We start from the raw sequence: 23918 nt of genomic DNA, 5'->3' as shown, positions 1-23918 counted from the left end.
GACACACTTCTTGGCAATAAAATGATTTCCTGATGGCATTAACAGAAGCAATTTCAGGAAAGATTAATCATCAATAAAAACACGAACGTCTTTTTCCAATAAGTAGTATTTTTCAACAAGACAAAACCAGCGGATTTTCAAAGCCAATGGCAAATAATCTGAAGCTTCTTGAACTTTAACATCTGACTTTATTTTGAAATGATGTATTAATACACATTTTTAAAAACATGATGCGATAAAACCGCGTCCGATTAATTCAAACACATTACCACTTATTATTCTCAGTTGACGCTTTTGTGCAGCCAACTAGTGGATGCACCATAATTTGCCAAGTTCAATAAAAGCTGATATGCAATAAAAACTGCTGATGTTATGGAAAATGTATGTGTTAATTTCCTGCATTATCAAAGTGCACAACTGACCAAGTGCAAAGTTTTTCGCTTGATACGAGAACTCTTATATCTTTACGTAGAAGTTAATAAAACTTGATCCGGCTTATTGGTCATAATAATAAGGTGAAATGCGGACGCAATATATCGAACATGGTTGGGTCCCCCATATATATAAAGGATGACATATTGGTTCATTTCAAGTTTGAGCTATAGCAGGCAGCCGACTGCATCGAGTCTTACATGGGAATGTGAAGGAAGAATAACTCAAGTTGCCCAGCAAACAAACTTTACATAATTCGCCGCTGGATCTAAGTGAATTTCAAGGAAACACCATATGGTGGATTTGAAAAAACAAAGTAGAACTCCTCTATAATCTTAAATTCGACATGAAAATGTCACAATTAAGGTCTGTATTGCGTTTTAACCTATAAAGGCGAGTCCAACCATAAAACCGGGTATATAAACATCATTACTGCATTTAAACACGCTGCACTTTATTAACTGCCATGGAGAGAATGATGGGCTAATTTACAAATGGTGTGGTTAAAGAGTTCACTGCGCTATATCATAATTAACACTAATTTTTCACCAACGTTGCCTTTCGTACGATGTACTTTTTACCCAAATGTTGTTAATGATTGTTTCTATCGATCGTCAACTATTTCCGAAGAGGAAATCATTAAAACAAACTGTTAACAATTTAACATTCCGGGGATTTTTCGAGATCAACCAGGATGTGCTAAAGCCAAGTAGTTTTAGCGTATTTAAATTCCTGTCGTAAAACAATCACTAAATGAAGTCCATTAATATGCACGAAAATTTTACGATTTAAATATAATAACCGTTTAATTTCGGTATTTTTGATGAAAGTCGTAAAACAACGATAAAACAATTTAATAGTGATAATGTGATTTTATAAGATGACGCCAGAACCAGCCAACCTAACGAATTCCTTATTGAGGTTATCCGGCATTTCAATAGTAAAACAACCTTTTGCTGAACATTAAGTGTTGTTTTATCATTATGCGATCCTTTTGTAGTATACATTAATCTTAGGACTTTTAAAAATGTGTAATTGTAAATTTCTTGGGGTAGTCTAAAAGACAAATACATAGTTATTTATGCAACAAGTTGTAAAGTAATACTTTTTTTACGAGAAGGAAAATTTGCCGCTCGAGCGAAGCGAGTGCGCAAATCCGCCGAGTAAAAAAAAGACACTTTACTAACGAGTTGCATACAAATTTTTTTGTGGCGCCCGTAAGATTAGATAACAATTTTTTTCGACACTCAAAATTTGAAAATTTTCTCCTGTGTGAATCTTTAAAATTAGCTTGACGTTTCGTTTTGACAAGTTGTGACATTTATCAAAATCCGTTCACAGAGGAGAAAATTCTCAAATTCTGACAGTGTCGAACAAAAAAAATTTATAATTGCGTTAAAAAATGACACGCTACGGCACTTTTTTCAACGCAAAATGCAGGCAAAAATGAATCGCTATGGCACTTTTTTTAACGCTTTTTAACCGATTCAAAAATCACATATTTTATGAATGCAAACGAATGAAAAAACTTGCACTTTTTTTGACGACGTTAAAAAAAGTATTCTTTTCATTTTCTCCTTACATTTGTTAATAATAAGTGTAATTAATAGAGTTAGGCAGTGTAGGACGCGGTCGGTGTTTGCATGGGTGATCGTCAAGGAGGCCGCGTTCCCTTCAATACTTCATAGCTTCATTACTTCATTTCAGCTTTGTCCGTAATCCTCAATGTCATAATATGAACAAAAGTCCGACGTGGATGTCGTGTAAAATGTGGGTGTCTAGCAAAATAAAATAAATAATGCTTCTTTTTTCAATAATAAGAAAAAAACAAGCAGTATTTCAAAAATGTACTTCGTTCCTAGTAGCTATAGGCAAAAACAACGAATAATCAAATAGAGAAATAAACTCAGACTTTGAATAACGCATTAGGGTATCGTGTGCCGAATTTGTTTCACTAAGTACGTAGTACCTATACCCATAATTTTATTCGAAATTATTTTCATCGACAAATATCAAAGTAACATTTCTAAAATCTGTGAAAAATTAACATTTTCAGTTGTATCAAATTGACTTTGTTTTGCAAAAAAAACTGTGGAATCATGGGCGAGGTATTTTACAGTTCTCCAAGAAGCGGATGAAGCAAGTGGCTTACCTTCGGGTAGTACAATCGTAAGAAATCACATCATTGGACGGTTTTTCAATGTTTGCGTCACTGATTTGTACCAGACCATCAAACCCGATTCAATATGCAGAACTAATTCCTATATTGAATGTTCTGCGTACAATTTCGCATTTTAGTTCGAACAGTTCTTAGGGACTGGTCTCGAGCCTCTTGGACAATTTGACAGTAACAATTAATATTATTTGAGAAACAGCAGAAGCGTGGCTTGTGCTCAAGCTGGACTGGGATTTGGGGGGTTGTCATTGCTTCACGTAATTATCTATTTGCTCCTTACTACTTTGGTAACAATACCACTAATGACGAAGTAATTGAATAAGAATTTAGTAACACTATATGATCAAAACCACGTGGCGTGTGAACCCTATAAATTTTAAACCATAGAAATTTTAAGTTCCCTTAAAACCAAATTAGGAAAGGATACTTAAGTTTTGATAAAATAAACAATAAATAAATTATATAAAATTTTTATTATATTAACAAATATAATTTACAGCTAGTATAGAGTTGGTGTAAAGTTAGGATTATAAAATCCAAGGGGGAAGACGCTGACATTATTTCACTGACATAGTGGTTAAAATTAACATCAAAAAATACACCCAAATCATTAACTAATTCACAGTGTCAAAACATGTTATATAAATGCAAATTATTATTATTATTGCACCAAAGAATTAAACTATTTGGGCAAGACTAACTGAAATACAGAATTAAAGGAACGAAATTTAATACGCCACTTTTTTTTAATAAATAATAACCAGTATTATTTCTGACGTAAATACATTTCAACTTAGAATATCATTGTAAATGTCACATTTACCATAGATTAGAACTGCATTAGGTATACTACACAGAAACCTTTAAAATACGTTCTTTGCATACATACATTATAAGAAAAGTAGTTTTTAGAAGAACGCAGTTTCAGAAGATAATTATATGTATTATATATTATGTAAAAATGAATTGTTCAATTTGTAGCACACATTGTTACTTTTAATAATTTACTGGTAAGCCGTTAGAAAAAAAAAGTAGAAGTCTCAGGCAAAGATTATGTATACAATTTCTAAAAATCGTTGCCCATTACTCCTTTAAAATTCATTTCTTCCATAAAGTAATCTGTAACGATCCTTAACATCCAAAATTACGATGCCCATATAAAAATTCAACACAAGTGGCTACTTAAAATTGCAAATTTTGGGCCGTAAATCAAAATATCTATTAAACTGGAAATAAGAGCTGCCATTAACTGCGCGATGGTCACTGCAACTAGATTTAAGGATCGATTATAACTTTATAAAATCGATCAAGCGAGTAATCGATCCAGTGATTTATTTTCAAAATCAATTTACGAAAACCGTCACTGTACTTCCACCACAGTACGAATGCACTTAACTTGTGTTCGATTAATGCCGTTTTTGAGCATTCTTTTCTGAGACAATCTCAATTAATACATTTCCACATAAAGTATGCATTTTAAATGAACAGGCACCATCCATCTATGCAGGAACAAAACTACACAATTACACATTCAGCACATCATACTGTTTTTGATATAAAAAATCATGAATCTTTTTGGCAACAAAAGACCATGAGTCTGCTACTCTCATCAATAACACGAGGAAGAAATTATTCTTTATTGAAATTCCTTTTTCTTACTAGGGAGCATCGAGATTAGATGCTGCATCATTAAATAAGATTATCATGTAAAACTGTTCCTAATACTTACATCCATTAAATTTAAAATATGATTTATGGGAGAAGTTTTATTGGTTAGCATCAGAAGTGTTCATATCTACGACCTTCACTTAAATGACATCAGATCGCATTAACATGAAATATAATTATCGAGAAAAGCTGAACGATGGCTTTTATAAAGATTTTTTCTCGTTACTGGTGGCCATCAAGCGGATTAATTAATTTAAGTTAGATGTCACTGGAGTCGCTTCGAACAATTATAAAATCCACCTAAATACCCACATACGTACGTATTAAATAGCTGATGTTTTTATGCAATAACTATCGGAATTAACCAATTAATTCAATGGTAAAAAAAACACAAGAAGAATGTTCGGTTCTGGTTTGACCAGGATCATCCACCTCCACCACTCCTCTTCACATTCTCCACGTGCGGTGAATCACAAAATTTCAAGATTTCACGGTTTTTAGTGTTAACAGAAGTAATTAAACGATCTGAGAATCGAAACGAACTTTGGTTTTCCCGCTGCTCCCAGCGTCTTTTACATACGTTATTGCACAAGCATATTAATCGAGGTCATCTTTTCGTCATGTAAAACGATCCTGCCAGTGTAAAAAAAAAACGGCCGACATCATTTGAATGCGTCTACAATTCCACAGTAATGCCTGAACTTATCTGATAGGAGGTAAAAAATTCGCGCGAATTTATTGTATTTATTCGATTTATCTGCGCACGTGGAGAACTTTCAGAAAAGGTCAGACAACACGTTTCCCGGAAACCGATACAACGCATTTTTGGATATTGTGAAAAATGCGGCCGTATAAATTTTGGGAGACGCCCAAACACGGTCAACGTTGGTTGCCAATTAAAGTGACTAGGCAAAATTATTTCGACAGCAAGAAATGTTAATTGGACCAAGACGTGGCAGCGCCACTGCAACTTGGAAATTAGTTTGGTTATGTTTACATGTGTGTTAACCCGTGCAAAGTCGGCGTTCGAAAACGTCGACCTTCCAATGATATTATGTGACGTCACAGTGTTGCCATATTACGCACCATTTTAGTTGTAGACGAAATAACAGAGCAAAGTTTAAAAACGTCAACAAACATCGAACGACGAAAAGAAAACCGACGCCGCACGAACTGTCAAAACGTACACGCGATGGATTTTTCCCATTCTCTACATTAATTAGTTGTTTACACGGCTAGGATTTGCGTTAAGCTTCTGGTTTGCATGTTTTTCTATTTAACAAAAGTGAAACAGTGTATTTTATTAATTAAATTGGTCGGTGCCAGTCGCACCAACTTAATCAATTAAACGCAAAGTAAACAAACAATGATTGCTAAAAATGATACACACCAGACCAGTACAGGATACGCTGGCGCGGTTATCGTTTTGTCGAGACAATCTCATGAATAATCTGGGAAATTAAACTTATCTAGAGCCCCGATATTTTCTAAAAACTTATCAGTATAAAAATTTCATAAAAACATGTCCGCTATCTAATAAATAATCCTCAGGAAATGTTTCTCTACCGTTCAATTTTACAAGATTTTTTATCTTTGATCTAAACACTCCAAATTCGATTTTTACAATGTAAATGACTGTAGTTTTTGGAATTTTGAACCCCTGCCAAAAACAGATTTCCCCTAATGTCTCGCCACACCAACCCGCGACTTCAAGACTTCAAAAATCCGCTGCGTAGTAAACGCCTGATAATAATAATCACACTAGATAATTAACACCTTTCAAAAATACAAAAACGCTATCTTTTATTATTATTAGCGATTTCCAATAACACATTTGATTTAACCGACTAATCAATGATTGTGGCGTTTAGAAAAATATTTTCACTTGTTTCGTGGAAGTGATTCTCTTACTTTCTGCAACAATACCGAACAAAAATTAATTGTCCATTATTAGCCGATAATGTGTGCGATGATCGACGATGTGCTCGTCCAAATGTTTAGGACATGAACTTGCATAATTCTTGTTAAATTGCGCACCATTCGCGAAACATCTTCTTTCGATAGTGTTCCGCAAAAAAATTAATAGTTTTCATTGAATTAAGATTCAATGTCACGGTGAATGTATTATACCTGCCTGCGTACTTAAGACACGTGGAGTGAGGTTTTAAACATTTACTGTGGCAATTTTGTAATGTTTGCCACTCCTAAGGTGAATGAATAATCACGTCCTAGAGATTTAATTATTTTTACTACGATCGTTTTTAATCGGTTCATTCAATCTGCAACAGTTTCTCCCTTTATGAATCGACACTCAAGTAAAACGCAAAAACAAAACAAGTAAATTACACAAATGTCCCATCACTTATAGATTAAGTCAAAGTGACTGATGTACATGTTATTAAAATATAAATATAAAACGACAAAACTATAATTCTTTTGGAACACAATGCGATATTGGCATTAGCCTCACGTTGCACAGCGTTCTTCCTGTTTCCTACAGTCACAATTTATGGGGTTTATAATTCAAAAATTACTAAGGGCCCGATTTCATGGTCATGGTCGCAAATAGGTGGTGCAGCGCAAATGTATAGTTATCTTTGTCCTACACATTAATTACCAATTTGCGTCATCTTTCTCTCTTGCGACGCTACCATGACAACAATAAGTGCGACCGTCGCAAGTCAACTTGAAATCAGGCCCTTAGTTAACAGATTTTGCAAAATATTTTTTTTTTTGTTAAACTTGACTGTTGCCGTTGAAACATTTTTAACAAATAGAAATAATTTGCACGTTTTCATTAACTTGATAATAACGAAGCAAAATTTAAAAACAATAGTAAAATGCATTGTATATATCTTCACTATGCGGGTTAAAAGCCTCTACTAAAGTTAGTTACACAACAGCAACAACCAAATTAAAAAAATTATATACAAACTACAGACAGGTATTTATTTTTAACCGACGCTTTAACGAACGTCATCAAAGTAATAGTTTTAAATCGTGTTTTAATTAAACTGAAATGGATCTAACAACGCTACAATATTTTTCAAAGTAAGCTGGTCGTTGCAAAATTTTGGATTTTTGACTAATGATGTCGTGTCATGTTGTTTGCTTAATTTATAGCATTTATGCAAATGCTTTTTTTGTTTGTTTGTCTGCACTTAAAAACGATTAATAACAAATTGTCTAGCCAAGTTCAACTACCTCATTATTTGTTGAATAAACTAAACAAAGTGCAATCTGTATATACACAGTGAACCATTTAAATTAGACGTTAAGATCAATTAGTACAAAACTAATTCGAAAACCTATTTTAAGACGTAACAAAAAAAATGGCCTCGCACTTAGAAACGTTGTAGCCAATTAGCAGGAATAATGTGGATTACTGTTCTCTTTTGATGTGACAATTGTGGCAGCACATGCCAAGTTTCCAATTATTCGAATCCACTCCCACCAATTATGAACCAAAAAATGGTAACTAAAGAATATCGCTTTCGTCAATTCGGCTAGTTTCTTTTTAAATAAATTTAAATGCAATACTCGTGTAAAAAAATTTCCGCATTTTAGCATGCCAATTAAGTGGTGTCGTTATCAAGTAACTGCACGCGTTTTTAAACGAACTAATTTACGAGTGTAAAAACCAAAGAAAAACTAGTTTCCCATTTCGATTTGTCGTAATAACATAAATACTCAACTACCTTGACTTTTATCTGAATGAAAACTTGCAACTGTAATTAACATAAATACAGAAAAGCATTTCTGTAATATTTATGATTCGAATACTATTCAATCAGGGAAAATATTCAAAACAGGTGACGGGTGTTCGTGGGTAGTCGCCGAACTAGTAAGATTTCTTTAATCTTGAAAATTCACCCACATCTCTATTAATAAACTTGCTACATCGTTGTGCATTTTTTTCTAGAAGGAACCATTTCCGACGATTTGGTTATGTTTGTAAGTTAATATTAATTGATAAAAAGAAAAACTAAAATTAGAAATCGGAGGCTCGTCTTGATAGACATGCGCAATGAAAATGTTGTGACGGTGAATATGACATTGAATTTGCTTAATAATAGACACTGTATAATAAACTAGTTGCGTAATGTTGACGAAGTACGTACTATAACATTCTACAATTTAAATCCAAAATAGAGAAAATCCCTTGACAGTCTGAACAAAAGTCTAATTCAGATTGTGTTCTGTTTGCGAGATTAGATTTGGTTTTGCCAGTATTAGCATAATTATTGGGGAACACTGCGATTTACATTGCAAAAAGCTTAAAAAAGGACAAGGATGGTCTTTCGAAGCAATGTTTTCTCAATTGGCACGTGGAGAATTAATTTTGAATTTGTGCAACAGTTCGAACCACCAAGAACCTATCTCACGTCAAAATTCTCAACACCGACATAATTTCACCTGATTCCAAGGTCAAAAAAGTTTATTTACAATAAAAGATAAATTTTCGCGTGCAAAAATCAGACTTGTGGACTGAGATTAGATTAAAAAGTAAACAAATAACAACCTTACGCGCGTCTTTCTTAGTAGGCAACGTAATTCTCAAAAATACCAGTTCAAAATATGTTTTTTCGTAAGGTGTTAAGTCTCTTATTTATTAGTACTAAGCTTTCGCTAATAATTGTCGTGTCTTTATACCGTCAGGTGACAATTCTAAAGGAAAAAAATGTATCCGAAAAACGTGACACGTGCGTGAAATCCAGGAAGGATATGGTTTCAAGTTCAGTAATTATTAAACATGCTCTTAAAATATCTATTTGAACCGTTTCGAACTTGCAAGTCACGGCAAATTTAATGACAGCGTTCTTGAAGGCCAAAATTTTATACATAATTTCCATCTCCCACTGAATAATTCCACGATTTTATAGTGCAATATCCAATCAAGTAACATTAATTGAACATCAAAACATATGTAATGTTAACAAATAATCGCAAATGGGAATAAAGGTCTTAACCTTTTATAATCATGTGATAGCTATTGCCATGTTTGATGTGCAAAAATTAAGAACGTTTTACTAGTTTTGTGACACAAAAAAAAAGTCCAATCGTAAAAGATTCATTCATTTCCTTACCACGACTTTTTTAGAATTGTCGAAACTGCAGAAAACAACAAAACGAATTTCGTCTGGAATTTGGAAGTGATAGCTGGATTTTTCGAATAGGTAAGATACTCGTATATCTCCCTAATCTATACACAATACCTAAGTAATTTCGCAATTAAGATTTTTAATTTGTTGACTCAAGATTTGATTATGACTAAATTCGATTTCCAGAATTGGCTTGTCGAAATTTTGAAACAAACAAGACAGATAAAAATAATAGTACTATTTATATAAAAAAACAGTCTACAGTGTTCGATCAATTTACAATAATAAAACTGTTATCACATTATCATTTCGTTAAATGTGTTATTATTTATGAAATTCTCACTACAACACGAGAAAGAAAATCAACCAACCCATTTCTTCATCCAAAAATCAAGACTGCTTAAAAAATTCTTTGTTGAACGGATGCCTCACACATTTTATGGTCAAGAATCGTTCCCAATAACGCAAAGACCTCATAAATCACTAACAAGGGTCCCTTAAATTTACAACCTAAGTAATGAGGGGTCATAAAACCGATTTTGCTTTGAAAAGAAAACAATTACTGTGAAAGAAAAGTTGACCCAAACCCACATTGAAAGATTTAAATGCAACAACAGACTTGCAGTGCTCAAATTTTTCATTTGATTAGAAATTATTTTAAACTTGAATCTATAATAGATGACTTTAATTTGAATTAAGCCTGGGCAGCAATTAATTAAGCTTTAGAAGTGGTTCCGAAACAAACAAACGAAGGAAGGTGAAGGACGCCATTTACTCACCGACAGAAATTGTATTCTTCTACAATCTACCAATTTGTGTGCCGGTGTGCTTGCAAAATTAGTATCTTGCTTTGAATTACAAGCTGACGACCGTGGCGATCCTCACTTTTAGAAATATTAGAAAAAATTAATCTCCATTAGTATTTCAGACGCCGATAAGTTATGGGGCGGCGGGAAAGATCGAGTCCGTGGTATTATTAAAAGTGAAACGTGTCACCGTGTCCTCAATACGGCCCGCCTAATTTTAAACTTCAGCTAACCGCATGCATTCCACCGACTGCCTGTCGAATATTTAAATTCGATATGCAATTTACAGGAATTTAATAAACAGAAATTGCACATTTCCGACGCATTCACTGTTCCAAAGTCCATGGAAAACTCGCACGTTCAGAAATTGTAACGTAGCAAGCAGGAATAGGCAATAAAATTACAAAGCTCGTTTGCATTAATTAATTGACTGTGATAAAAAAGGCTTCTCTTCGATTTTATGGCGTTTAAAAGGGTTACACTCGATCCGTGTTCCTGAGGTGTCATATTGAAATTTACTGCCTGGAATCTGAAGAGGTACAAATTGAAAAAATTGTCTTTGCGGATACGGACCGAGACCGAATTTAATTAACCGGAGTTTATGGTGCGTTCTTGCAATTCGTAAAATACTTGAACTATTCGAATGGAAATAAAATTCGCTCGAATCGTTTCTTAAGTAAGACAAGACTGGGTCTTTGAATTCAATTACTTTACATCTATTAAATTATCGATAACTAATTGAACAATTTATTACGTTATGCGTTGTCCTGGCGTTGTTGTAAATCAACAACGGCCTTCGTCACGAACTATTTATTACTCTCTTCAATTTTTCTTCATTAAGATTAAAGTACGGCGTATCGCGAAAAATAAAAACGAACGTGCGAGAGTACATGTACTTAGTTGGCACAAGTTGAAATTAAATTTGCCAATAAGTTTTATAAACTAGCGAGAGTGTAACCTTCCTCTATTTTGCATATAAACTACATGATAATGGAAGACACGTGATGAGAATTGTGGTGCCAGTCTATCCTACTCGCAGTCGCACATCACAAAAACACAACGAATTATTACTGTCTAATTTCTCGAAAAAAACACACTTTCGTTGAACTAGATGAGAACTGCTTTGCATTAATATTATTTTTTATCCAACCTCATTACTTTTATCGCCAAGAAAATTGTCGAGTCTGGCCTGTTTTATTCTGAGTCATCAAGAAAGGAGTTAGTTCTTTGCTGGACGAAGAACTAAAATCCCATCAGACGGCTCAAAGCAACCAAAAAAAATCGACTCGAAAATGTTCGAAATGCGATCAAGAATGGGAGTTCGTCTTCTCGGTTCGATGCAGAGCGACTCATCCATTGAATGAATGAAGTGTAATAAAGTAGTGGTGGTATGCGGTGAAAATTCACAACTTGTTTACTACGGTTTTCTAAACAATAATAATGTTTGTTTTGACGGTGCTGATATTTGCATAAAAATCAAAAACATGTCTACGCTTCCGGTTTGTTAGATTTATTGACGTTTGTATACTACAACACGTGAGTTTTTACAAACTCCCTGTATTTTAACGTCCGTTTAAAGACATTCAAACACATCTTGCGAATCTTCGAAAAAAATACATGTACAATAGCCGGCAATAAAAACTAGCCATCACTTTTCTGTCACGTCAAAATCCAAATGTGTAATTAATGCTTTAATGACACTGACATTTAAATGATGGCTAACTTTTTTTGCCGGCCACTGTACGACTAGACAACAACACAGTCATTATGTTTGCACTATATCTACTATTTTTTATTCTACAAGTAAAAGCTTAGAAAAATAAAAAAAAAACAAAGAGAAAATTTAAATACTCGAAGATAACAGATACATTACACACGTTAACATAATTATACATTATGAATGGAAGCGTGATAGTATGTTCGTTTTTACAACATATTATTGAAGTTAAACGCATATGTATTTTAAATTAATACAGAGAAAAATTGCACTCTAATAATAATAATTGGTACGATTGTGATTACATATTACGATTATAACAGAAATGCTTAGAGAATGCATCGACTGCAGCAATTTTTGTTAATCCTTAAATTCAATTAAAATTTAGTACTAATACTCATATAGATATGTAATAAAAAAAGCCATCAAAGTTATCCATGAAAAACAAAAGTCAGTGTCTTGGCTAAATTCTTATCTGAAATGTCATTACTCTCGTTCCAGTATTTTATTAAGCGCTAAACAGTAACATGTGTTTTACTATTTTCACAAGATGGTTTCTATTTTAGACCATAAAAAAATTATGCTGGAATCCTACTTGGCAATGGGCAAGTGACAATTCTCTAATAACACATATTTACATAAAAATTGCATGAATTATGCTAAGACGTTGAATTTTGTTTTTCAAGGTAACTGTATTATGTTTTTTTTTTTAATCACGTGTTAAATGAATAGAAACATACTGGGTGATCAAGAATGACTGAATCTGTTGGCAGCAATGAAATTTTGAATGATTTTGGTGCCACTGTAACCTACACGCATTTCGGTTGTCAGCTTTGACAGTGTTGACAGATACATTTGAAATTTACCATCAAAGGTTCATTTTTGTAATAGCATAAACAACCCAAATAACCTAACTTTTTTTTTAATGTCGTGTCAAGTTAAAACACCCGGTCAGTGTCAATTACAAGACAAAAAAACACCAATATTGTTCAATTGTTTCATTGCCAACAGACTCAGTCATTCTTAGAGATCACTCGGTATTGGGTGATTCAAAATGATTGTGGGTAAGTATGGCGACTATATACGAAAATTTATGTGGGTGGGGTAGAGTTGATAATTGTATGACATTTCATAAGCGTGCATTTAATTTTTTTTATAATTGCACGTTGACTTAACAATATTAAAAATTGCGCGGCATATACAGATGATCAGAGTTGTAATCCGGTGGTGCGTTCACAATCGACTCTTCAACGCCAAATTTAAAAAAAACAACACCCGTTGTGTCGGGTGTTCATTTAAATTTATCCTCAAAGTAAGTCAAGGTAATTTTAAAGATTTTAAGCGATTTAGAGCCTTTAAGGAGCTCGTCGAACAAAAAAAAACCGTTGTATTCAACTCGTTTTTGTGTAAATTGGGCATTTTTTGGCACTTGTGGGCCTTTAAACTGGCCCACTCATGCCAAAAAAGCCTAATTTACACACGAACTCGTTAAATAAAATACTACTATTCTATTTTAGTCAATAATCGTCTTTATACGCCCCCAAATGAAGGCATAAATTGGCCTTTATGGCACAGATCTGTCAAAAATCTGTCAAGCAACGGTTGGTTTAATTATTCAAACAATAGTATCAAACATTATTTTATTAAAGAAAATCATACATTATACACAGTAACCCTAACATCAAAATAGCTAACTAAATTTGCATGGACACAACTTTTAGTTGATTTCTTTTAAGGAATACTAAATATTTGTTTGAATCTTTTAGAAATTATAAAATTATAAAACGTTGTATCTACCACGGGCATAATTGTCGATTATGGCCCTCGGAAATTTAAAAGCCCTCCTTCCTCGGGATTTAAACATTCCCTGGTGCCATAATCTTCTGATTATGCCCTTAATACATAAATAACTATTTTGTTCGATACTGTCAGAATTTGAGAATTTTCTCCTGTGTGAACGGATTTTGATAAATGTCACAACGTGTCAAAACGAAACGTCAAGCTAATTTTAGAGATTTTAAGCGATTTGAAAAGTAGTAAAATTAAAATATAATTAAAATGTTCCAATTTTACGAGAATGTGTAAGCATGTAGGTATAAAAACTTTAAAATTCACATCTTGAAAATTAAAAAAGGTGAAATGGAAAAACACCTTCAACGGAAATTTTATATAAAGAGATTTAATTTAACGTTGGGATTAATGAAATCTGTATAAATGTCACGGTTTTGAAAAGTCCAGGAAGTAGCGCAAAGTTTTTTTTACGAAAATTGGAATATTTCACACCGGTTTTTTAAAAATTACATTGCGGTTTTCGGCGTGATTTCGGGTCGCCGTTTCTTTTATACGATTATTATAAAATCGACGTGTAACGAGAACAGAACTGCAACAATCTAAAAACCGGCAACAATTCGGAATACCGCAGTGGTGTCCGGTTGTAATAATAATTGTGTATAAAAACATATTCCACGTGGAAGTCAAGGCCAGCGATTGAGAACTCGCCGTCCCGAGAGCGTAAAATGCTCAAGGCCAGTCGTGGTGCGTTCTTAGCGGAATGCGAATAGAAACACCGACGTCACACTTGTAAACATTTAAAAATCGTGGGGAATACACACCTTCCATCCCGCCGAGCTGTTGCTGTCGCCCTTATCTTTGAAGTAGGGCACATTCTGGACCATCCACTCGTAGATCTGCGACAACGTCAGTCTCTTGTCGGCCGAAGAGGTGATCGCCTGGGTGATGAGGTCCGCGTAGCTGAGGTTGCCCCAAGCGTTCCGACGGCTCGAGTTCTTTTTGGCGGGCACGACGGCGGCGACGGCGGGCGCCGGGGCAGCGGGCAGGCCGCACTTGTTGCCCGCCGTCTCCTCGCCCGGCTCCACGTAGTTCTCCGGCCTGGGCAGCGGCCACGTGTTCGAGCGCGCGCGGGTTTGGGGCTCGAAGCCGTCGAGTTCGGCGAGCGGCTCCATGATGTTGAGGTTCATCTTGTAATCGTAGTTCATAAAACCCCCTATCCTGACGACTGCCAATGTCACAGGGTGTCGCAACAACACGAGAGAGTCAGGTGAATTGATCGGCCTTCGACGGCCTCAACTGTTACACAACGGCCGCAAACGGCTAAATATAAATTGCGGCGCAATACGACACGGTAGCACGACAATCACAGTTCAGTCATCTCCGGCGTGCGACTCCTGGTGGACCCGGCACATCACACTAACTGAAACCGTGCGACCAACGCTGATCTTCCATATCCACCGTCTCCTCTTATCTCGGTGATAAACGGGCCGGCTCGAGTGAAATACAAACACTTCGCGATGTGGCGCAGTTTATCGCGTATTCAAAGGCGCAACTTGCTCTTGGCTGCCGTCAACGTATCTTCGCCACGAGGTTCGCACGGCGTGTGTTTCGGTTCGGCTGCAGAGTTTCTGCTTGCAGCGCCGGTGGAGGACATGCCCACTCGGGCATGCGCACAAAATGGCGCCACGCACGCACACTTGATTGTGTAATTGTAGCACACGCACCGGAGCCTGCACGTGACATTATACCTGAATAATTAGCAAAAGCTTCCCTCCGGTGGATGCACCGTCCGACAGGAATTTTTCATTCTCATCTCCTGATTTCCACATGAGATTTTCACAAACCATCAGGATCACTTTTCCCGTAACGAATCGATCATTACACATCCGCCAAACAAGTCAGTCGTTGCGATTAAACATTATCGCAAATTACAGACGTCGCCGAATATTATTGTTTTCATAAGCTGTCGCGGTGACGCAAGAAGTAGTCCACCATGTGCGCCACCGAAAGAAACAAAAACAAGATTCACGAATTACGTTGCACGGTCGGAAAGTCCGCATCGTAATGCCTTTTTTGGCTTGCTGGAAATTCACGTTTGCCTGCAATTCCTAAAACGTATCGGAAATGAAAGAAATTAATAAGATGAAAGGGTCGTGTCACATCAACCGCACCACATACTACTTTTTACTACCAACATACCCAATTAAAGTAACTAACTCTTACAAGTAAACCTGGACGGCTGCTATTTGAAAACTTCTGTTTTGATGCTACGTTTTCAGTAAGTTTAAAATTCTCATTTCAGACATACTTTTTTAATGTTGCTGTTTAACTTGATTCTAGGGTTTTAATATTCTGATGTACATATATCGATTTCACCCTGTATACTATGTGTGTCACTTAGCTTCTCTGCTTGAAAACACAAAAGTAAAGTACATTTTGATAATAATTTTACTGTAACTTTTTAAATGAACAGTTGTTCTTATATGTATTATGCTCCTTGACACTACACCAAATACTTAATACATATGTATTTTATTTAAAAAATATAAGTGCGATTTTGTGTTATAAATAGAAAAATGTAATAAGGGTGTGATCGAACATAGCTTCTAGTAAGTTTATAATGCCAGTTCACAATAACAGAAACGTTATGAACTCGTAAAAATTTTATAGAAAGTCAATTTTACTGCTATTTACTCACTTGTCCATGAGAACCTTAGAATTACAAAATTTGATTTTGCTTAAAAATTACATAAAATTTACAGCACTGATTTAACAAATATGCAAGTAGCATAATTTTTAAGACTTTTTTACCAAAGAGATTAAGAGAGCTCTGCAGTTTTAGTAAAAAGCTTAGTGAACAAAAAATATTTGACAACTAACGTCGGTCTAATGTAGGCAGATACATATGTAAAAATTTAAATGTAACCTTTCAATTTAGAAAAAAAAACAACTAAAAAAGACTTCTTTCAAATTTCTAGATTTCAGAAGTTACTGCTATAGTGTGTGAAATATTCACAACTGATAAACGCTAATTTCAAAAATTGAAATATCGTCACGTATTTATAAAAATAAATATAATAAAACAATTATCGCATTTTAAGATATTTTATCCAACTGTACAGTAGCGACCAATAAATTTAAAGTAGGCAATGTTCTGTTTCTATCACTATCATAACTTATTAGATTAGGTATATGTCATTAATTGTCGTTTTGTTCTTTGTGTCAAATTTTATTGATGAAATGAAACTTAAGTTATCCTGAAGCAAAATTACTTAAATATGTAATGAAATTATTCTTACTTTACAAAATATGACGTTGGAACTATGATTTTAAACAATTTTCAAAAAGAGCGCTTGACGATTCAGTGTATCTATTATTGACATTTTAATTTGTAACAATATTATGTACTAAATTTTAAAATGACATTGTCGACCAACATTTATTGCCCTCCCCTATAAATATGAAAAATATTAAAAATTGGTGAGGTAGTTCCCTTCATTGTTCTGATGCGTTAGAACAATTTTCAAATAAATTCACTAAACCGTGTACGTTTGTTACGATTTAAATTTTAACGTGTCCTTGTGCATGAATTGAATATAATAGCCAAAAAAATATTGAAGAAATGGTTTTCCAAATATTTTGTAATTTTACGGGGGGAGGTATGATGGTTCTTGGGTAAATGACCCTCAATTGTACAGTCGTTGACCAAAATAAAATAGGACAAAGTGTTAGCTTAGACAGTTTCACAATTCAAAGATTTGGGTAGTGTAACTGGGACGTATGTGTCTCAGATTACAACTTTATTTGACTTGACGATTGATCTACAAAAAGTTAGGTTATGTTTTTTTTACTTGTCACCTTGTCACTATGTTCAATTAAATGATTGTGAGTTTTTGAAAACTGTCGGTAAACTTTTTCATTTGTATTTGGTTTTTTAAAGTAGGAAATCGAACGTGGATTTGCCATTGTAAATTAAAACGTTTTATTCTCAAATTTATACCCATGAATAAACTAAAATAAATGCCAACAGATTTTTTTTTAAATTTGTGACACTTGTTTCCTGAGAGATGGAGTTCGTAAAAATATCGAATTACACAATCGAAATTTATTTTGTCCCATTTTATTTTGGTCAACCACTGTACGTTTTACGTTTTTGAATAACTGAAAGTTTTTGCGAAATTTAATTAGTCGAAAAATTAATTATTTTTAATGAAACTTTCGCTTTTACACGGTGCATTAATTGACCTGAAATCACCTGAACAAGTGAAACAACCCTATAGCTGAATCTTTTTGTTAATAATTTCTTTCTGTTTCAAAATTTAACAATATGCATTGTTATTGAACAACATTGATTTTTCATGGATCAAACCAATCAACAGCTTCATATCATAGCAACTACAACCTTGTTATATAGCAATATTGGTAGATTTTAAAACAGAAACGCACCACATACCTATGTAATATTTGTAATTGTTATAAATACATATGCATATACAATACATATTTCTGTTTTTTCTCGTTATCTAAATAATGTACCTATTAAATTGGCATCAATACATTGCTAAATATACATATGTTATCAAGTTAAATTCTGGGTACAGTCAATCTTAAAACTCCCAAATCCGTTTCCACAAGTACAAAGTACTATTCTGATGATCAAAATACTCGTAAGTGGAATTTTTAATTCTTTGCCTGACGACCAAAATGAACCATACCTGACGCAAGTAAAGTAAGTATGAATCGTCGTTTTGTAATTACCCCATACTTACTGTTGTTGTCAAATTCCTTTCAGAAAAAAAAAACAATTGTGAAATTCTTATGTGGTTAAAGGTACTGATTTAATTTGCGTTAAAATTGCCTATTGGCAATTGTTAGATTGTTACCTAACACATACGCCGCAATATAAAAGTAATCACTTTCAGAAAGAAATATTGAATGAAAAATTGTAAATGAAAAATACTGGATGGTAGAGTATTTAGAACTTCACCGAGTAACAAGTTAGGTATAATACGATGGGAAAGCACCTTTGCTGACAATGAGAAAGAATCGTTGTACACAACACGCAACCACAGCAAACATCATTACCGACCGCGGTGATATTGAAGACCAGCTAACTCAAACGACTGCCTTCCAGAATTTAATACAAATGGCAAGAACGTGACGAAATGTTGACAAAAACATTCATTGTTAAAATTATATCTTTCAATATTTGCATTCGTAAATTGGGTGTGAGCCCTTATTATTTCTTAAAATCTGTTTATTGAAGTCATATAAAAAAAACGGGGGTCGCTTTACGACGCGATTTTAACAAAATTTACCGCATAATATTTTTTGATTCATCTGGTATATCAAGATATTTGTGACAACAAATGACCGAAAAAATTAACCACAACAGTCGTAAACCTCAAGAATAAAACTAATACACGTATATTAGGAATTTACCTTTATATGTAGTAATCATTTTTTAAACCTACATTTTGCAAATGTGCGTCAACCTTAACCTTATTACAACGCTGTCAAGTTCTGAAAACGCATCATCAACGGGAATTTTTAATCTTGTTCCATGAGAGGGTCACCATTGCTGGGATTCATTTCTTTATTCCTTAAATTTCATAATTTTTATAGAGAATTCGGTTATTAATCCACTAAGTAATTCTCCAAAATATAAAACTATGTACTACAGATTAATTTTAAATATTCAATTGAATAACGTTACTTCAATATTTAGTGATTTACGCCGCATTTGAATTGGTTGTTTTCAGTATCTACGTTAATTTATGCAACTAAGATATATCATTGACGTGTTACTATATTAATCAATTATATTATTTTTGATTAGATTGCATAAAATTACCTGTCAATACCAGTTTTTCCTGTTGGTTATCTAAAAAGCAATTAACAATAGATTCCGTCAATAACTACCCCGTTTCTAGTATTCCAAGCCATTCAATAAGGAAAGAGCACTCGGTAGATCTCTTGTACAAGAAGTAGTGCCCTGACAAGGTAGTTACGGATTTTCGAAGTAGCCCTCCACGATCAGCGAGGTAGCTATTTAGATAAAATACTTGAAACAATCCGAAGTCGCTTGGAAGGGAATTCCAGTAATGGGTTCATCCACAATACATCTTCATTTATGTCCAAGATTGAAATAAAGTTATAGCTTAAGTTTCAGCACTAGCTATCTAAACCCGAAACTTTCTTACTGTTCGAGCATATAGAAACGTAGAGATCTATAAAGTGAAAATATAACTGTCATAATTAAGAATTTCGCTCTGGTAGCCAAAAGCCATATTAATATTGCATTATGTTTATTGCACCTACTAATCATTAATTCCTCTTTTTGTGACTCGGCTCAACTATTCCGAAGCCTCCAATTTTCAGAGGTACCATTAATTGCTCAATTAAAAGAATTGTCGTGAGAACTTGTTTTACGAGAAGGATTTGCGCAGAAACGATTTTACCAATATATGTATTAAGTATTAATTTTAATTACTCTTGCTCAGAGTTTGTTTGCAGTGGAGTTAAGTACTGATTGTACAATTTGACCTCATTTGATAAGTTATAATGAACGATAAAAAGCCGATCACATATTGCCGCACTGCATGTTGTATTGAATAGTGTGGCGATTTTATTTTTAGTCAACCTTCTTCGTTATCGAACCTGTTCGACGAAGGTGGCACAATTTTCTGCTGAAGTTTCGCTGCTTGACAACGATGTTTATTGATCTCCAATGTGATAAACCTTATCTTTAATTGGAACGATGCCTTTTTACACGTCGATACCTCAATTTCCATCGTCAGACGAGCAGAATTACATCGCTTAATTCATTAGCACAAAAACCTAATCCATAAAATAAATCCACTTAAACATAACTCACACAAAAAGCGGCAGAGAGTGCGTTACGATTCTACAACTGATTTATTGTCTCCGGTATTCAATTTACGGGCCAATTTGTGTCGAGTGGATTTAGCGATCGGATCCGCCAGGGGCGGGAGTTGCTAATAGCTTTCACACCATGCTAAGGGTTAACACATCGTGTGAAGCAGCACTTGACTCCTGTTAATCTTGAACGGAGGACCCGGTTATACCTTTAATTTGAGGATTCGACAGTTCTACACGATTTACGAAAGACGAATCTTCACAGGTCCGCCCTTCGAGGATTCTTACGACCCAACATTTTACAAAAAGAATAGGCCCTACCACACTTACTGCCAATTGTGTTCTCCTCTTGCAAAATTGATCGGTTTGGGACATCCCATAACAGTTTAGCCAAAGTGCATCATTAACCTCGAATCACTATCTTCCTCATGTCGTTTTCATGTTATCAAGCTACCAGACACGTACCTATTTGCGACACGTGCCATAATAATATTAACACAATTCAAAAGAAGTCAAAATCAAAACGAGAAGGACACGGTAAGCGACGCCGAGCTCACGCGAGTACAACGTAAATCGTAGCTCCGCCTATGATCTTCTCGTTTTGCACCGCTCAAGTGTTGAAGTTTCGTGTTTTGCTTCATATTAATAAATCCACTCTTGTTCGAATTAACAAATTTTGTGTTAATAGGAAGATTTATCACTGTCGCTTTTCGAATTGAAATCCAACCTCTTCCAAAATAAAACTGACGACTTCTTTATGACGATTTTCTTAAAAAATCCATCGCCGCGTCTTCCTGGCAAGTGGCCATGGCCCTGGATGTTCACGGTTTCATTTTTTATTAGCCAGGAATCCAGAGACTGACTAATAGACATTCCCCAAAGTAAAAAGTATACTTTGATGATTAACGCGATTAAATACAGGTCGTTAATTAAACAAGCAAGCCGAACCACGTGATCATTCTTAACACTTCTGTACGAGGTGATATTATCAAAGATATGACTTATGGTAATCATAACGGCGGAGATGCGAGCTTAGAGATTTCGAAAGTGATGTGATTACCACATTTGTGGACAGCTATATGTAGCAGGGTCATGTTTAATAACAATAAAATAAAAACACAAAGCACGGTAAGGTTTAGAATGGTATGATAAGCTATCAAAGTCTGCTCTTTAAGGTCAGTTTGAACAACTAAACCTCGATATACCTATAAAACTTTGCATATTATAAACGTCACAGACATTGTCGTAAAAGTGGTATTGCTTCATGTATTTACCTTGCATTTTTTTTTTATAATTGTAATGTCTACATATCATAATATGTATGTAATTAAATAATGGACAATAAAAATTATTAAATAATCTACTATTTCTACACCACACTTCCTTATCTACAAGTCGATTTTTTTTTTAATTTCCTACTGATGGTCTCTACACTATCAGATATGTATACGTATGTCAACAATAGCAATGATACATATGTTAACAATTCGAGACACATATTTATAAATTATTCAAATTATAAGAGAACAAATGTCATGGTTACTTAAAAGCGCAGAAAATATCAAATTCGTACATATTGTAATGGTCTATTGGTTAGTGATCCCGTGAACAAATGCGAAAGAGAATGTTTTTATCTTTGAACGCAATAGGTGAACTTATTAACCTATTTATAGATAATACCATGACTTTATCGCACCATCTTTCAAGTAAAAGGATCTTATCGTGTCCTACAATTTTATATCAGAAAGGATCATACAGGTGTTAATGTAATTATTACATATAGATTAACTTTTGAATCATGAGAAATAATATAAAAATCACTCGACTTGATTTGCTTTGGAAGTGTGAATGGCCCTTTCGCTTTCTCACCAGCCGTTGACAAATGACAGCAATGACACGAGTCCGGGCGACCGGCCCCAGTTTCTAACCTTAAAATGATACATTTTTGCTCAAAATTTGTTTATTGTTGATAAATTCCACGGAAAATATGAATTGTTATAGCGTCTTTGCAACCATAACAAAACAAAACACTTGATACGGGTCTTTAGCCAGGGTTGCCAAACTAAAATCAGCTTTCCAGAGCCGCCTAAGATGCACATTTATTCATTTATAATGAGTTAAGTCTAGGTCCCTGGAGTGTACGCACTTGCAAAAGCAGTTGGAAGGCTTGATGTCCCTAAGTGAAGGAAGACAGACATTTATTTTAATAAATAAAAACAGAACAAAAACCTTGAACGAGTTTTTAAAACGCTGGTATACATTTTTAATTCGCAAAAGTATTTCATTTTAAATTTGGAAAACAAGACAAATCAGATGGACTCCTGAAAAGGTGCAACGATTGTATGTACTATTCCGGACACGGAATGGTGGCCATAACTGACATTTAACTGACAAATATGTGTGAACTGGCCTTTATTGAATATAACCCAACTTTTGACTCGATAATGCCATTTCCTTGCTTTTTTTATGTCAGAATAAAAACTTCAAAGTGATTTTTAATAATTGTCATTTATTAATGACGCTAATGATTGGTTTACATCTTTTTTTTTTTGAAATGTCAAAAAAATGTTGGCCAAGATTCAGTGTCCGGAATAGTACCGTGCGATCAAATAAAAAAAAAATCAGAGTAGGCGAAAATGGTGGTTTGAACCAATCAAAGCATCAGAATAGCACAATCCAGGTAACTCGATTTTTTTTTAATTAATCGCACGTTACTTATGAGTATTTAAAAAATTATCAGATTTTAAGGACAAATGGTAGGTAGGAGTATTTGAGACAAAGACAATTCAGTGGAAAACTTCGATAACGGTGCTTTGTCGGCTTTGGTTATCGCAAATAAGCCGTATTAGGTGGAACACAAAACCCTGATTAAGATCATCGTACTAGACCTAAAAACAGTTTTCTGTACTTATGTGTCAAATTTCCATGAATTACTGTTTTAATTGGACGTCACCTTGCTCTTATCACTAAGAATCCGATCTCGTTCGGTGCATTAACACCGTTATCCATCGACAAAACTAAACCGCATCTCTTGCTGCCCTCTTTAAACGCGAATCTTTTCTGCCTTGAACTAAATTTTTAATCCCGTTTGCGAAGAGGAATCGATGCAGTTATTTTATCTGACACAATCGCAGGTTAAAACTTCCAAGTAGGTAATTAAAACAGTTATTCGTAGGTGGAAAGAGATTCTCAAACGAACAACCTTCACATTTCAAGGCTATATTCTACATAATGCCTCTGGCAACAGAAAATGTGTAAGGCCACGTCTAAAATTAAACGCACGCATGATTAAATTTCACGTTTCGCGAACTTCCTTGTTTTAAAATTATGACTCTTCTAATATTCAC

At 34.4% G+C, this 23918-nt stretch overlaps 1 protein-coding gene across 2 annotated transcripts in view; it reads right to left on the bottom strand.

Moving 5' to 3' along the window:
• Positions 1–15596, bottom strand: part of foxo (forkhead box, sub-group O) — an 81218-nt gene extending 65622 nt beyond the window's left edge. The window contains exon 1 of one of the 2 annotated variants that reach the window (XM_069053509.1): positions 14514–15596. In XM_069053509.1, coding sequence (XP_068909610.1) covers positions 14514–14897 — 384 coding nt within the window. In that variant the 5' untranslated portion in view covers positions 14898–15596. The remainder of the gene's footprint in view (positions 1–14513) is intronic. The other variant, XM_069053508.1, reaches the window with a different exon arrangement.
• Positions 15597–23918: the final 8322 nt, after the last annotated feature.

The sequence above is a fragment of the Tenebrio molitor genome, chromosome 7 (genome assembly GCF_963966145.1).
Source record: "Tenebrio molitor chromosome 7, icTenMoli1.1, whole genome shotgun sequence".
Taxonomy (NCBI): Eukaryota; Metazoa; Arthropoda; class Insecta; order Coleoptera; family Tenebrionidae; genus Tenebrio; species Tenebrio molitor.
This window is presented reverse-complemented; position numbering and strand designations above follow the sequence as displayed.